The following is a 13972-nucleotide window of genomic DNA, read 5'->3' as shown; positions in this document are numbered from 1 at the left end:
ACTTGTAACTAAAATAGTGATAGGCTCATGATGTTGATTAGGGTTAGGCTCGTGATGATCGACTGTTTACAGTGTCAGGCTCATCAGCTGGCCCAGTACATAATTAATGACAGATCATGGTCTTCAAATATCCATAAGCTTTTCCATATGCGAGGAAAACACATAATTCACTGTTGCTATCTCAATCTTAGAAGAAATTAGCATCAAATCCGATCAACAGCGCCTGAAGTTAAATTTCCAGGCTCCGGGATTGGGCTTCCGATGGTCTAGCATGGTTTTTTCAGTCTAAGAAAGCTCCCGGAAATGAACCGTCCAATTTGGAAATCACAATTAGGCCTCCAATTACGCCCTTGTTTAAGGAAAATTCTCCCCCAAGTGACGCCTCACTCCATGCTCACGTACCCGGTCGGTCAAGGAGCTTTATTGGAAAGAAAATACATAAAAATAATTATTAAAATGTAATTGTGATTCTCTTGACCCTTTTCCATGTTAATTAATTTTGATTTTGAGTCATACAAGGAGAAAAGGGATAATATTAAGAAAAATAATGGACAAAAACTATTTATTTAAATCATAAAAATTAAATTAATTTAAAAAAAAATATAACTCAATTAGTCAATAAGTTCCAAATTTATTATATAAAATTCTATAATTTAAATACCATAAATTTTGAGTTCACCATAAATTGATATAATTATTAATTTTAAAATATATAAAATTAGTTGGAATGTGAACAAACTATTTCAGATATTATTTAGAATACCAATTTTAATACTGAAAAAAATATTAAAATTGAGATTATTTACGTGATTTGAAAGATTTATTGATTATTTTTTATTTTTTAAAAATTATATATTTAATCTCAATATTTTAAATTTAATTATCTTTATCATTTATTAAATTTTTTATTTTATAAAATTAGAGACGACTTTTTTTTTGTTGAAAAATTCATTCATGAAAGAAAATACTATTCTTTAAGAAAAATAATACTAAATCAAGACTACAATGGAAACAATTGATTAATTTTGGTATACAACAAAGATTAAACTATAATTAACTCTCCAAAATATACTTTAATGACTGCCAACTCAAGAGCATAACTTCAAGTTTGGGTTCGCGTACGATTATTATCATAATATTTAGTTTAGCAAGAGTAAGCTTTCACATAATTGAGTATTAACGAGGCAAGAATAAAATTCTGACGTGTGGAGTCAGCCAGGAATAAAGATACATGGCGATTATTAATAAATTCGGAAAGTCAAAATCAAACAAAAGAAAAGATAAGAGCAGACATAGTGGACCAATTATTAGCCACCAACTCATCACCACGTGCCACCTTTATATGCGATGTCTAATCTTTCAAAAAGAAAATAGTTATAAATAGGGTTTTAATAAATAAAAAAGAAAAGGGGCTGGTGTAACATGGTCTTAAAATTTGTTCTGTTCGAGAAAAACCAATTAAAACCCATTAATTTTTTAAAATAAAATAAAATAGAGTTAATTTAAATTAACTTGGCTGCTCCGTTATCCTAGACTTGCCTTGATCTACCGTCTAATTAGGTTAAAAAAAGTAAGCCAGTCCAGGCCAAGCCCCAAGCCCGGACCGATAAGCACCGTCCTCTCTGGCGGGTTGATTCCTCCTTATATCCATCTGCTCTCCTCCTCTCCCGCTTCCTTCTACAGACGCGTCTGTCTTGTATATGTATATATATCTTCTTCTTTCGCGAAAATCATCATAGAATTTGTTCAAAAAAAAATATCGACGTGTTGGCTATTTGTTTTTGAAATCTGAAAAAAAAGAATCTGATTAAACCGTGTCAGTTACTATTACTGAAATCGAAAAATAGTTGATAAAATTTGATTTGATTTGATTTGAAGAGAAAAGGATTTTAGATTTAGTGATATGAAGCGATCGAGGAAATCAAACAGGGTTTCGTGGGCACCAGGTCTTTATCTTTGTCAGGTATACCTGTAATTATTTTATTAATCTTTTTCTTCTTTCATTTCTCATATAGTCCAAATTTAAATCTGATACAGCAAGCGATTAATATCTGGATGTGTGTAATAGTGTTATCTTAATTAGTTAATGAGATAATGATCTGCTTTAATGGGGATCTGATGATACAGCCCCTGAAGGAATTAAGGGTATTGGATCTGATTGCAGCATTAGAGGAAGGGTGTTGCTTGAAGAACTGTTCTTTGATGCTACATCCCCTTCAAGCACTCAGTTGAAGTACACAATCTTGTCAGAATCGAAAAAAATGGCCTTAATTGCAATCTTTCATGTGATAAAAGATACTAACTTTGTTGAAAAGGAATGAAGAAAAATGCATAAGAACTGGAAAAGGAGAGGATGGTTAGTTAAGTAATCCTGTTAGCCATAAAACACACTCGACTTATTAGGAAGAAACAAAGATGATAGGTAAATAATTGTTCTAGGAGACAAGAATTTATTTTTTTGATCTCTCAGATTGTTAATCCATCCTAAAATTAAATGCTTATGCTGCACTTCGGCACAAACAGATGAAAATAATCCAGTCAGCTCTAACATGATGAAATGGTAAAAGAGAATGTGGAAATACTCGAGCTCTGCTTTTCTGTACTTTGGTTTGAATTTATGTTTCAGTTCTTTTGCTTAGTGATACATCACGGCATGTTTGATAAGGTTTTAGTTTTGAGTTCAAAATGGTTTCGATTGGTGTTTCCTGTGAATTAATGTCAATTTATTATAATCAACACATTTGGAGGGCCTTTCCAATGTACAAATTCATGTCTGTAATGTGGTATAGGCTGCAAGAATCAGGTGTCCTAAACTTCTCCTTGTAGAAATTGGTTTTGCATGATTGCATCAGAATCTCTCTCAGTCCTGATAGTTTGTAGTGCATGGGAAGAGTGTACCATAAAACCTATAATTTTAGGTTGCAAGTGGAGATGAAGGCTACCTTTTGCATCTGGAGGGGTAAATATTGTTCCTCTCATCTATTATTGATGTAGTTGGGCATTGTGTCTGAAGTCCTTAACCAAACTCCTTTCTTTGATCTACAAATTGCTCACTCATTTGCACCATTTGAATCTGAATTGAATTTTCTTGTAGATCATTAGCAAGCACTATTGAGATGCTTCATAGGACCATTGGAAATATTTGGAGGTGTGGAACCTTTTTAAAATGCTCTTAATATATAAGTGGATTAGTTGCTGGAGATTTGATTTCTGATCTATGATTTTTCAATTATAGTATGAGAGAAGAACTGCAAACAATATAATCGGAACCGATTGTCTAGTGCGTCCAGTCATTTATGTTTTCATAATTGAGTGTGCTCATTTGTCAAAATAGCAGGGGTTGATTGGGGTGAAAAAGCATCCAGGTTTGTAGTGTGTATTCAGGATCTTGTGAACCAAGTTAATGTTGCTAATGCGATTTTATTAGGTGGTTCATTTAGTTTGGATTTGTATGAACGTTGCTTGTTCACACTGCCATAATGCTTTTGTTGACAATTAGATTTTCTCCATGACAGTGTTCTTTTCTAGGTCATATCATAGTCGTTTGAGAATTTACTGGTGCCCTAGTTTTTACCTGTTCTGATAACTGTCTGCAGTCTTCTAAATATTTTTTAAGCAGTTTATCCTGCTCTCAGTTTTTTGAGTGCCCCTAGATGATTCCCTTTTATGTTAATGTAATGAAATAGGGTTTCTAAATGTTACTGGGTATTTATTTCTTGTTATGAACTTGTTTCTGATGTTTAATAGGTGAGGCTGTTTCTATCCGAAGATTGTCCTTCAGAAGTTGGTGGACAGGTCCAAGATCTTCTTCAGAAAAATGCATCACGGCTTTTGCCGATTTCAAGCAGGAAGGATTCAAATGACCTTCCCCCTGGATTTGAAGGCACTCATTTTTTGAATCCATACATAAAGGAATTATCCTGCATTCCTAGGGTTCAATGGAAGTGCCCCCCCAACGTAAGCAGATTTTCTCAGTTATTTTCCCTTCTACTTGCATAAATATGCTGTTTCTTATGCACCATGTGGTGACATCGTGATGTGATAACTTAATGTCATTAGACCTTTAGGATGTAGAATGTGGTGTCAAGTGATTGAATTATTAAAACCCCAACTGCTGGCTTTTCTCTTCTAAAAACAGTTTGTTGTGAATTACAACTGGCGTGTCACGGATGGAGAAGAAAGCCAGGAGTCAGAGGCTCAAAAACTGAGGGAAATGAGAATTCTTGAAGCAGTTTATCCACGCCCTTCTTCTGTTCCTCCCAGGTAAAATTTCTTATTTTTGCAAACCAAGATTCTGTAAATCATCTTCATCTGACTAGGCCTCGCATTCTTTTCCATGTAGCCCTGCTGTTTCTTTAGACGTGGAAGAGGAAAATTATGATGATAGCCTCACTCCAATTATCCCTCTCATTCCTGTTGAAGAAGAGGAAGCTGCAGAAATGCCAGCTGCTTTGACAGAACCACTAAAAAACCCCACAACTTCCCTGTCACCAGCATTGCCACCAGTTTTATTGTCATCTGGAATCCTGAACTCTTCAAAGAGCAACACCCCTGCTCTAAATCCACCTGCAAGTCAAAAACCAGAACTTGGAAGATTGCCTGATCCAGGTACTCATCCAATCACAGCAGCTTCTGCTGCTGTTACTGCTATCATAAAAAGCAAGGAGCAGGGAGGCTTGATTGACACTGATTTACTTGCTAAAATCTTTAGCGACCCAAAAATGGTTGACAAACTTATCAGTGGCAGTCAAACACTTCCTGTTACATCTAGGCCAGTTTCCAGTTCCAGGTCCCCATTGTATGCAAAACCTGCCATGGTTTCAGCACCATCCCCTGCTAATGGAAACTTGCAGCACCTACCTAGTAAGGAGTTGCCCTGGTCAAAGCCAATGGGTCAGATTCCCATCCCCTGTCCAAAACCCGCAGTGCATTTTCCATCAATGCCTTATGATGGAAGCTTGCACCATCAACTTAGTCAGGTACAAACGACAGTAACTAGAACTTCTATGCTTCAGGATGCTGTTCCAGCAACTGGATTAGGAGTTGCTTCACCTATTCCTGTGCCCATTCAGGAACCTGGCAAAGTCTCAGCACCTAGGCCACCAGTTGGGAACTTGTTTTCTGCATCTAATTCAATGCAAACGACACCAAGCCTTGTGCCTGCAGAATCAAAAACACCCCAAATATCTTATTTCAAAGACATCCATCCCAACCCAATGTTTGATTCGGTGAAACCCACTCTGGTTAAGAAGCCTAAACAGCCCATCAGTGTTCCTCAAGGAGGAAAGAAAACTAACCTTGTGAAGGATGTGAGCTACATTAAGAACCTCATAAAGGAACATGGAACGGCAAAGAAAGAAATGAAGGATCGAAATCTATTCCATAATGGAAGTCATTATTATAATCACACTCAAAACCCGGAATCGATACAAAACTCGAAAAACAGAGAATTGAAGCCCAAGTTTCAGAAGCCTTGCATGTATTTTAAAACTCCCAAGGGATGCCGGAACGGCTCTGATTGCCCTTTCCAGCATGATATGTCATTCCAGTTTCAGACTGGCAGTAGTGATTCGAAGCTCCAAGTCGCAAAGAGAATGAAATTTAGTGGGGAAATCACTGCTGGGAGGACTTGACCTGGCCCTTTGCATTAACTAGGACCAGAGCTATGAACACGAGAACTTAAACCCATAAATCAATTCTGATCACGATTTTGCTGTTGATGTTGGTTTTGTCAAGAAAAGAAAATGAGCTAATGACCTGGCGTCGCCAAATGGATTTTCCTTTATTTATTTATTTATTTATCAAATCAGATGGGTTTTGCAATTAATTTTCACATCAACCACTGCATCTACAACATGTACATGGTATAAGACCTATTGAGAGATCGACTTGGCACAGAGCCTAGATTTAGCGTTTTTACTCAAGTTTTCTATTTTAAATGGTGAAATGACACTGGTTGTGGGTTAAAATAAAAAATTCATATATTTGTTTGATAAATAGTTTGATATTGTAGTATCTATTTTTTATCAAATCATATACAAAAAATTGTTTAATTATTTAAATAGTTTATATTTTTTGTACGGGCCTATCCCTCCATGCCCCACCACACCGGTCCTCTTCAATCAAAACCATTCAAAGACCAAACATCGAGCAGCTTGACTACACTACACCAATGACTCTTTTATGTCAGACCAAAGAATTGTTGATTCTTTCTCATAAACCCTCGTAGCCCAATTTCTCAAATCTCAAAAGAAACCACTTACCGGAGCTTTTTATAGCATCAAATCCAAAAAGAATTGAAATGAAGCAAACAATTTTGGCGTAAAATGGCTACAGCCGAATCAGTATTGATAAATTGTTTCAATTACAGATCCTATTTTTCAATTCCAGCCCATAGAAGATCTAAATTCCTACGCAAATGAAATCAATACAAACAAAATAGTAGAGCCGATAAATCCTAACCCCCAAACCCATACAAAGTACGACCTTGCCTCTTAAGAGCATAGACAACATCCATGGCGGTGACAGTCTTTCTTCTAGCATGCTCTGTGTAAGTAACAGCATCACGAATCACATTCTCAAGGAAGATCTTCAAAACCCCTCTAGTTTCCTCGTAGATCAGCCCACTAATTCTCTTCACACCTCCTCTTCTTGCTAGCCTTCTAATTGCTGGCTTTGTGATTCCTTGGATGTTATCTCTCAACACCTTCCTGTGCCTCTTTGCACCTCCCTTTCCCAGCCCCTTTCCGCCCTTTCCTCTTCCCGACATCCTCGCAAACTTTCCTGCAAAACTTGAGTATTTTCTCGGAAAATCAAAGAGGGGAGAGCTTTTTCTCTTTTTTTATGGGCTTGAATGGTGATTTGTAGAGAGTGGTTTGGCCGGGAATTTATAGGAGGCAGAGCTCTTCAGAAAAAGGCAGTTGTTTTGGCGGATTTGAGTGTAATGTCCACCGTTAGTTGGTTATCATCTGACGGATGTTTTAATGATGTTTAAAGGACGCCTGAGATTGCCAGCATGGCTGCCTTCTTTTTGTAATATCCGTAGGATTATGTTCTATCCATTGTTTAATCCGCGTCAAGCGGGTGCTTTTGTAATAACCGTTTGTTCGAAACGATCTAACGGATACGAAGATAAACAGGATATAGGATTGCCAGCGTGGAGTTTTGCCTCCTTTGATTATTTATTCAAGCATCCACTAGTTCGATTGTGCTGTTACGACACTTAAATGAGAAGTTATATAAAACTTGATTTAGTATAAGGTTTGGTTTGCTTATTAAGATTATTAATTTGAATATCTAGAAAAATAATTTTTATAAAAAAATTAATTTTTTTATAAATTTTTAATTAAATTATAAGTCAATTTAAATTTTTAATTGTACCAAGTTAAGTCAATTTTTTTTTTATTAATTTAAATATTTGGGTCAGCTTGTATATCTTAATTAATTTATTATCTTAAAATTAATGACTAGTTTAACTTTTATAAATTTTAAAATTTATAATTATTTAAGTTTTCAGATGAGTTTGTAAAACTTAAATCAATAACTTTTAAAAAATAAATCCAAAACCTAATTAATTAAATTATAATTCTTATAATTTTATTATTATTATTTTAATCTATACTAGTTTAGCTTTTACGTAAACTTATTTTACCTTTTGGGTCTTTAAAACCATGCAACGAAAGAAAAAAAATAAAATAAAAAATCCATTTAAATTTTCAATTTTTTCAGCTTCATGATGCTTTTATTCTACTATATGCTAGCGTATTGTGCTGTTAGACAAAGAAGAAGAAGAAGAAGGTATTTTTACACTTAAAACATTAGTGATCCTAGCTAAATAGCATTTTAAATAGGGTTTTTTTCATTTTAAAAAGGGTTTTTTTTTTTTTTTAATGAGAAGTTCAACATGCAAGTCGTTGAAAGTTAGTGCGGACAACACAGAACCAGGTCCATTTGTTTCTTTTCTTCTATTAGTATAGTGGCAGTCTAATTATACTATAATTTTTTTTCGAAGAGTTTAAATTATTTCCTTTTTAATAAAAAACAATTTTATTATTATATAATTAAATTAAAATATTAAAGAGCTTCCCATATCAAATGCCGTAATATACATTTTTATTTAGCTTTCTGTCTCCACCTTTCATTTGAATCAATAAAAAATTATTATTATTTATTAGGACACTATCAACCTTTTAGTTTCGTTGCAATAATTTTTAAAAAATAAAATAAAATTACATCATTATAAACATAAGAAAAATCTCCACAAGATAATAATAACCCCTGAATTGATGATTTAGCCCTGGAGGGCCAAGAGGATGATTAACATACATAGCATAACCAACAGAATAAGACTCGTTGAAATGATAATTTAGCATTGGAAGGCCAAGCCGTCCTTCGACAGAAACAACACCAGAACTCATTGTAACCACTGCAATCTTTTACTGCTATTTATCCATGTCTTTCTTGTTGATAACCTCTACTCAGGGCATGAACCTATCAACTAGTTAAATATAAAATTATCTGTGGGATCCATTCATTCCAATGAAGCTATTATTAGAGAGTCTGTTAAATTTCACCCAAAGCACACCCAGAAGTCATTCAGCAGCAATACAATCCCAAGCATACGAGCCTGACCTGAGTCAGGGGATGATGCCTTAATGAGTCAAGAACCAATTCAACACAATAAGAATGACCAGACAGGTAGGACCACTATGTGATCATTGTGGAATTAAATGAAAGCAAAACCAATCCTGTAAATGCTTGAATATGTTTACGAAGTACATCGAGTATTTGTTTCAATACACGCCATGATCTCCCTGCATGATTAGCCAGTCCTCAAGATGATGTGAACTCCACTGTCAGTATCCACTATGTCACTTATCTCACCAACCTTAAGAGAGAAGGTGGTCTCTTCAAAAGGCTTCTGCATCTGGCCTCGACCGAAGGGCCCTGTAGAAATATTAACATGGAGTTTTATTTAGAAATACATTTGATGATGAGATGATACAAGATAAAACTATATATAACCAAAAAGATATAATCTAAGTCGAAACTAAAATATCAGCAATTATGTTTACAAAATCCAGGAGGCAATAATATTGCAAAGATCACATCTTGAAGATTATAAGGCTTCCCAACAAATAATAAAACTCTCTTAGCTTTGTTCTCATCAGACATGCCCGCACACACATGTTGCTAAGGTCGCAAATACATCAAGCTCGTTTCAACAAATTTGATATGATGACCTAGTATCCATTTGAACACTGGTGGTTACCTAGCCACCATAAAGCTGAACAAAAGCTTAATTGGGCAGGGTGGAGTTAAAGCTTTGAGCTTGGTAGAAAATAGATGATTATCTAGTAGAATTCCTCGTCTGTCTCAATTAAAGGTCGTTCTTTGGTCTAAAAAGAAGAAACTGAATTGTTTTTTATGGATTAGGTTCTAATAATTTAAGAAAACATGTTTCTTTTTGTTCTTTTCTTTCTTTTTGCTTTTTTTTTTAATTCCACACATCATCATTTTCTCGTAGTTCAGTGAATGATTGACCAACACATGGCACTCAAACTAACAGAGTTAGACAAAAAGACAGTCCTTAACAGAATCACAAGTTAAAAAGACAGAATCCATACAAATAAACTTGTGCACAGGCAAAAGTCTTGGGAAAAACAAGAGTATAGTGGCAAAAGGTGGCATTTACCCTTGTACACTTGATAGTTTATCAAATACACAAATTTTATGAACGTAACCTGATCAAATTCATACTGACAACTGCAGTGGCAATGGAAACGGCGTACTAAGAGCAGGGTAACACATAATTAACCACAACAGAGATGAACTTCTTGTTCTGCTCCTAGAGGCAGGAAAGAGAAAGAAAATGTGGCTCACAAAAACATGGTCACACCTAGTTAATCATGGCTAAACCAGGAATCTATCAATCTAAAACTGTGAGCTACGTGACAAATCAAGAGGTGAGCATGCGTTCCCAAAAAATACATCATTTAATAAAATTTAAAAGCAACTGCAAACAACAAGCTTAGAGGTATACTCTCATTGTAAAGGCATCATAGTATTTGAAGACTTCTATTACCAAGCAATCCTTGTTCTCATTTATTGAATTTAAAAGTTCATGTCTAGTTATCTCAAATGTGTTAATGCAACAGAAATTCCATAGATGCTGTAAGTCAAACAGAAGAACAACCTTCTTGGTTCAATTTCTTTGAAATTGTTTATGCAGCTTCCTATAAAGTGTCAGTGTAAACAAATTTTATTGTACTATGTTCTGTCACATATGTACAAGCTTAATGTTACTCATCTCACAACAAATGCAGAACTAATTTGGTATTAAGGCTTAGATTTCTTTTGGGATTGAGCAGAGTTCTAGTTTAGTAAAGAGTAGATTAAATGTCCTGAAAGAAATATATTAAGAACCTAGTACATATTCTTTGCTTGAAGGTTCTCTCTTAATCCTTTCCCTGATTTTTCCAAAACCATTACGTAATTGAATTAATACACCAAAGAGGTGAAGTCCAGGTTCAGATACTTGAGAAAAAGAAAGAGTGAAAACATGGAATGTTTGCAAATGTTGTGAAATAGGTCTCTGGAGACCAGTTCGTGAATTTATCCAGTATGTTAAGCAACATAAGCCATTATCACACAAAGAAAGAATCAATATACAATGCACATGCTATTCTGCAGAACGCATCTAGGTTTGATGACACCTTAAAGTAACCACAAAGCATGAGCTTGGAGGTTTAAAGATCAGCAATGAAAGCATTGTACTCTTTCCAGACATTTCATCAAGTACTTCCCTCATTATCATCTATTAAATTGATCACTTCATCATTAGCTATCTCAAATATGTTGATGCAAAAGCAATCCCATGGATGCTTTGAACCAAAGTGCATGAATATCGACTCAATTTGTTTCAAATTATGTTCGTTTTAATAAAGAGTGTCATAAAGCAAAACGATTAACAACTTTCTCAAAAGGAATCATAGCAGCTCCACAAGTGAACAAGTGTTGGATCATCTTGCTTAATCCAGCCTTTACCAAAGGTACATACAAGCACAAAATTCAACTATCAGCCATTTAATACAACCATAATAACCACCGATTACATCAGTGGTGTAGAGACTAGATTTTCTATATCAAACAATTCTACCGTCAAAAGCAAGGAGTTAAGCACTTTAATAACAGCATGGCACAAAATTGGCCCGAGTAACTAATTTCACTGCAGAATACAAAAATTCATCCCGGTAACTAATGTCACCAACAAATAATTTTCACCTCGGAACACTAAATTCCAATAACCTCAACGTACTTAATCTTCGAGTAAAACCAAATTCACCAACTAGCACTAACCAAGAAAATAACCACTACCCACTTCATACATACCCAATACAAACAAAAAACCTTATATCCCATCAAACGATGCACAGATATTCCAAACTTAAAGCCAAAGAAACATCCCCATTCAAAAATCTAACCACAACACCCCTAAGAGCTAAAATCTCCAAATTACAATTCATTCAATAACTAAAAGTAAAGCAACCCAAAAAAATATCTTGCAAAAAAAAACATGAAAAAGAACTAACCGAGATCGCCGCCACGTTTAGCAGAGCTACAATCAGAGATTCTAGAAGCGACATCCTCAAACTTAGCTTTTCCAGAAACAATATCCTCTCTAATTGCTTTGAGTTGAGAAATAGCACTGTCCCTTGTCGTGTTTTTTATCACACGACCTTCTGGGTCTTTCCATGATGCCTTCCTTCTTGAACCCTCGTGTTTTATTAGGATGTGTGATGCTCGAACTTGAGTCCCTGATGCAGATGATGCCATTTTAGGTCTCTTCTTGTGCTTTTCGCTCTCTTTGTGGGTTTCTTTGTGCTTTGGCTTGGATGTTTGTGCTCGGTTTCGATCTTCTTGTGAGATCGAATCTTTCTTTCTCTTTCGATCTGAATCTATTTTTGCTGCTCTTTTGAGTTTGATTTTGTGTGTGTGAGAGCAGTGCTTTTTCCTCTTTGTAGGGTTTTTTCTCTTTATATCCGTCTTGGGTTTATAGTGCCTTGTGGCTTTGATGTCATACAGCCATAGGTTATCTTCTAGCTTTTGCCCGATGTAAGGGATGTCTCTTGAGACGCGTTAATTAGGTTAGCTTTAATAAAACACTGTTAATTAATAAATTGATAAGCTAGCTTAAGATATTATAAAAATAAAATGTATTTATAAAATCGCAGCAGCAGAAATAATAATAATAATAAATCTTCAATTCTTTTAAAAACTTAATCAAACCAAACTTCTTTTATGCAAAGAGTCCATTAATACTATTTTTTTTTTTCTTGTTAAAACATGATAGAAAAAATATTTATTTTCTTTTTTTTTCCAATGACTTTCTTTCTTTAATTTCAACGTCTAGAAGCCAAAATGTTAAAAAAAATTGTTTTGTAATTGAATTGTAAGTGTTGAAAATACCAAGATCAGAGTGCAAAAAAGTTTTTCTTTTAATGTAAAATTAGTGTAGTGAATGAGGAAATGGACAGTCTAGTGGTTCATGGGCTGGGCCTACGATGATACTATTTCTTGGATGTCGAGCTCGGACCTGGTTGGGCCGTGGAATAATTCTCTTGTCATGATTGGAAATACATGCAGCATCGGCTTCTATAAGAAAAATTACATGGAGTCGGTAAATGTGATAGAAATTATTTTTTTGTTTTTTAAATATATTAGAATATTTTTTGTCTTTTGAAATTTATTTGTTTATTTTTAATATTAACATCCAAAATCACAAAAACAGTAATCAAATTCCAACAGGGTCTAAGCAGACACTGAACAGACTAGTCTCTGTCCTTTAGAGCTCAGCCATGTTTTTGGCTCAATCACACTGATTTATTCGACCAATACATGCTTAATCTCCCTTGGCAGGACCTCCTTCCCCGTATCCATCATTAAGCCACACAGATCGGCTGGCGACCTTGTCACGAGACATCGAGGGCTCGCAGAATTGAAGCGAATCATAAGAAGCAGAAGGGAAACAGAAACACAAATTAATAGCCATTCATTCAAGCATTAAAAGAGAAACACATAGATACATGAAACTTGGGTAGCAAGAGATACAGCTATCCACAACCCAGTTCTAAAAGAGCTAAGACCCAATAAACCCAGTACATGAATCACTAAATCAACCACCAAAACCATATAAAGTACGGCCCTGTCTCTTCAAAGCATATACAACATCCATTGCAGTCACTGTCTTGCGGCGAGCATGCTCTGTGTAGGTGACCGCATCACGAATCACATTCTCCAGGAAGATCTTGAGGACACCTCTGGTTTCTTCGTAGATAAGCCCACTGATACGCTTGACTCCGCCACGCCTAGCCAGTCGACGAATCGCAGGCTTGGTGATGCCCTGAATGTTATCTCGCAGAACCTTACGATGCCTCTTGGCTCCTCCCTTTCCCAGTCCCTTTCCTCCTTTTCCTCTCCCTGACATTTTTACCTCTTCTTTTTTCGCTCTCGATTTCTTGATTTTTTTTTATCTGAGAAGTAATGATCTGTGGCCTGTTTTATTGAGAGATAGGTGGAAGGGTGGCCGTTGGATCAAGTACCGATCCGTGTGGGGCGTAGGGCTTGGGTTTTGGGCTGTTGGATTTAAGTGCTTGAATGTTATTGGTGGAAAAGATGAGAGCGGGATCGTGGTTTTCTTGGGGAGTGCAAGTGGATTTTTTTAGCCTTTGCCGCGTTTGGCAAGTCAAAAAATTAAGAAGGGCGCTTAAATCTCGACATCATGACAATGTTATGGGTTTTGTGATTGGACCGTGGAGTGAGCCCATGAGAGGGTTTTCAGGTCTCGCATTGAGATTATGGGCAAGCTTTAAATTCATCCCCCGATTATTGGAATAATTTTATTTGTATACTTAAAAGTACTTTTTCTATCAATTACACCATTAAAAAGATTTTATTTCTTGATTTGGCCCTT

At 35.5% G+C, this 13972-nt stretch overlaps 4 protein-coding genes across 4 annotated transcripts; 1 reads left to right on the top strand and 3 right to left on the bottom strand.

Annotated features, from left to right (window-relative positions):
• Positions 1 to 1506: 1506 nt before the first annotated feature.
• Positions 1507 to 5911, top strand: LOC105117640 (zinc finger CCCH domain-containing protein 6-like). The gene is made up of 4 exons (XM_011015370.1): positions 1507 to 1963; positions 3748 to 3957; positions 4139 to 4263; positions 4343 to 5911. Exons 1-4 carry the CDS (start codon positions 1904 to 1906, stop codon positions 5631 to 5633), a joined length of 1686 nt encoding a protein of 561 aa, XP_011013672.1. The 5' UTR covers positions 1507 to 1903; the 3' UTR covers positions 5634 to 5911.
• A 430-nt stretch (positions 5912 to 6341) lies between these two features.
• LOC105117639 (histone H4) lies at positions 6342 to 6874 on the bottom strand. Its single transcript, XM_011015369.1, has one exon. It carries the CDS (start codon positions 6767 to 6769, stop codon positions 6458 to 6460), a length of 312 nt encoding a protein of 103 aa, XP_011013671.1. The 5' UTR covers positions 6770 to 6874; the 3' UTR covers positions 6342 to 6457.
• A 1635-nt stretch (positions 6875 to 8509) lies between these two features.
• On the bottom strand, positions 8510 to 12117 carry LOC105117638 (peptidyl-prolyl cis-trans isomerase Pin1). The gene is made up of 2 exons (XM_011015367.1): positions 11592 to 12117; positions 8510 to 8946 (listed from the first exon to the last, which is right to left on the bottom strand). Exons 1-2 carry the CDS (start codon positions 11833 to 11835, stop codon positions 8822 to 8824), a joined length of 369 nt encoding a protein of 122 aa, XP_011013669.1. The 5' UTR covers positions 11836 to 12117; the 3' UTR covers positions 8510 to 8821.
• A 907-nt stretch (positions 12118 to 13024) lies between these two features.
• LOC105117637 (histone H4) lies at positions 13025 to 13546 on the bottom strand. Its single transcript, XM_011015366.1, has one exon. The coding sequence runs from the start codon at positions 13484 to 13486 to the stop codon at positions 13175 to 13177; it is 312 nt and encodes a 103-aa protein (XP_011013668.1). The 5' UTR covers positions 13487 to 13546; the 3' UTR covers positions 13025 to 13174.
• Positions 13547 to 13972: the final 426 nt, after the last annotated feature.

The sequence above is a fragment of the Populus euphratica genome, unplaced genomic scaffold, assembly GCF_000495115.2.
Source record: "Populus euphratica unplaced genomic scaffold, PopEup_1.0 scaffold2741.1, whole genome shotgun sequence".
In the NCBI taxonomy this organism is placed as follows: Eukaryota; Viridiplantae; Streptophyta; class Magnoliopsida; order Malpighiales; family Salicaceae; genus Populus; species Populus euphratica.
This window is presented reverse-complemented; position numbering and strand designations above follow the sequence as displayed.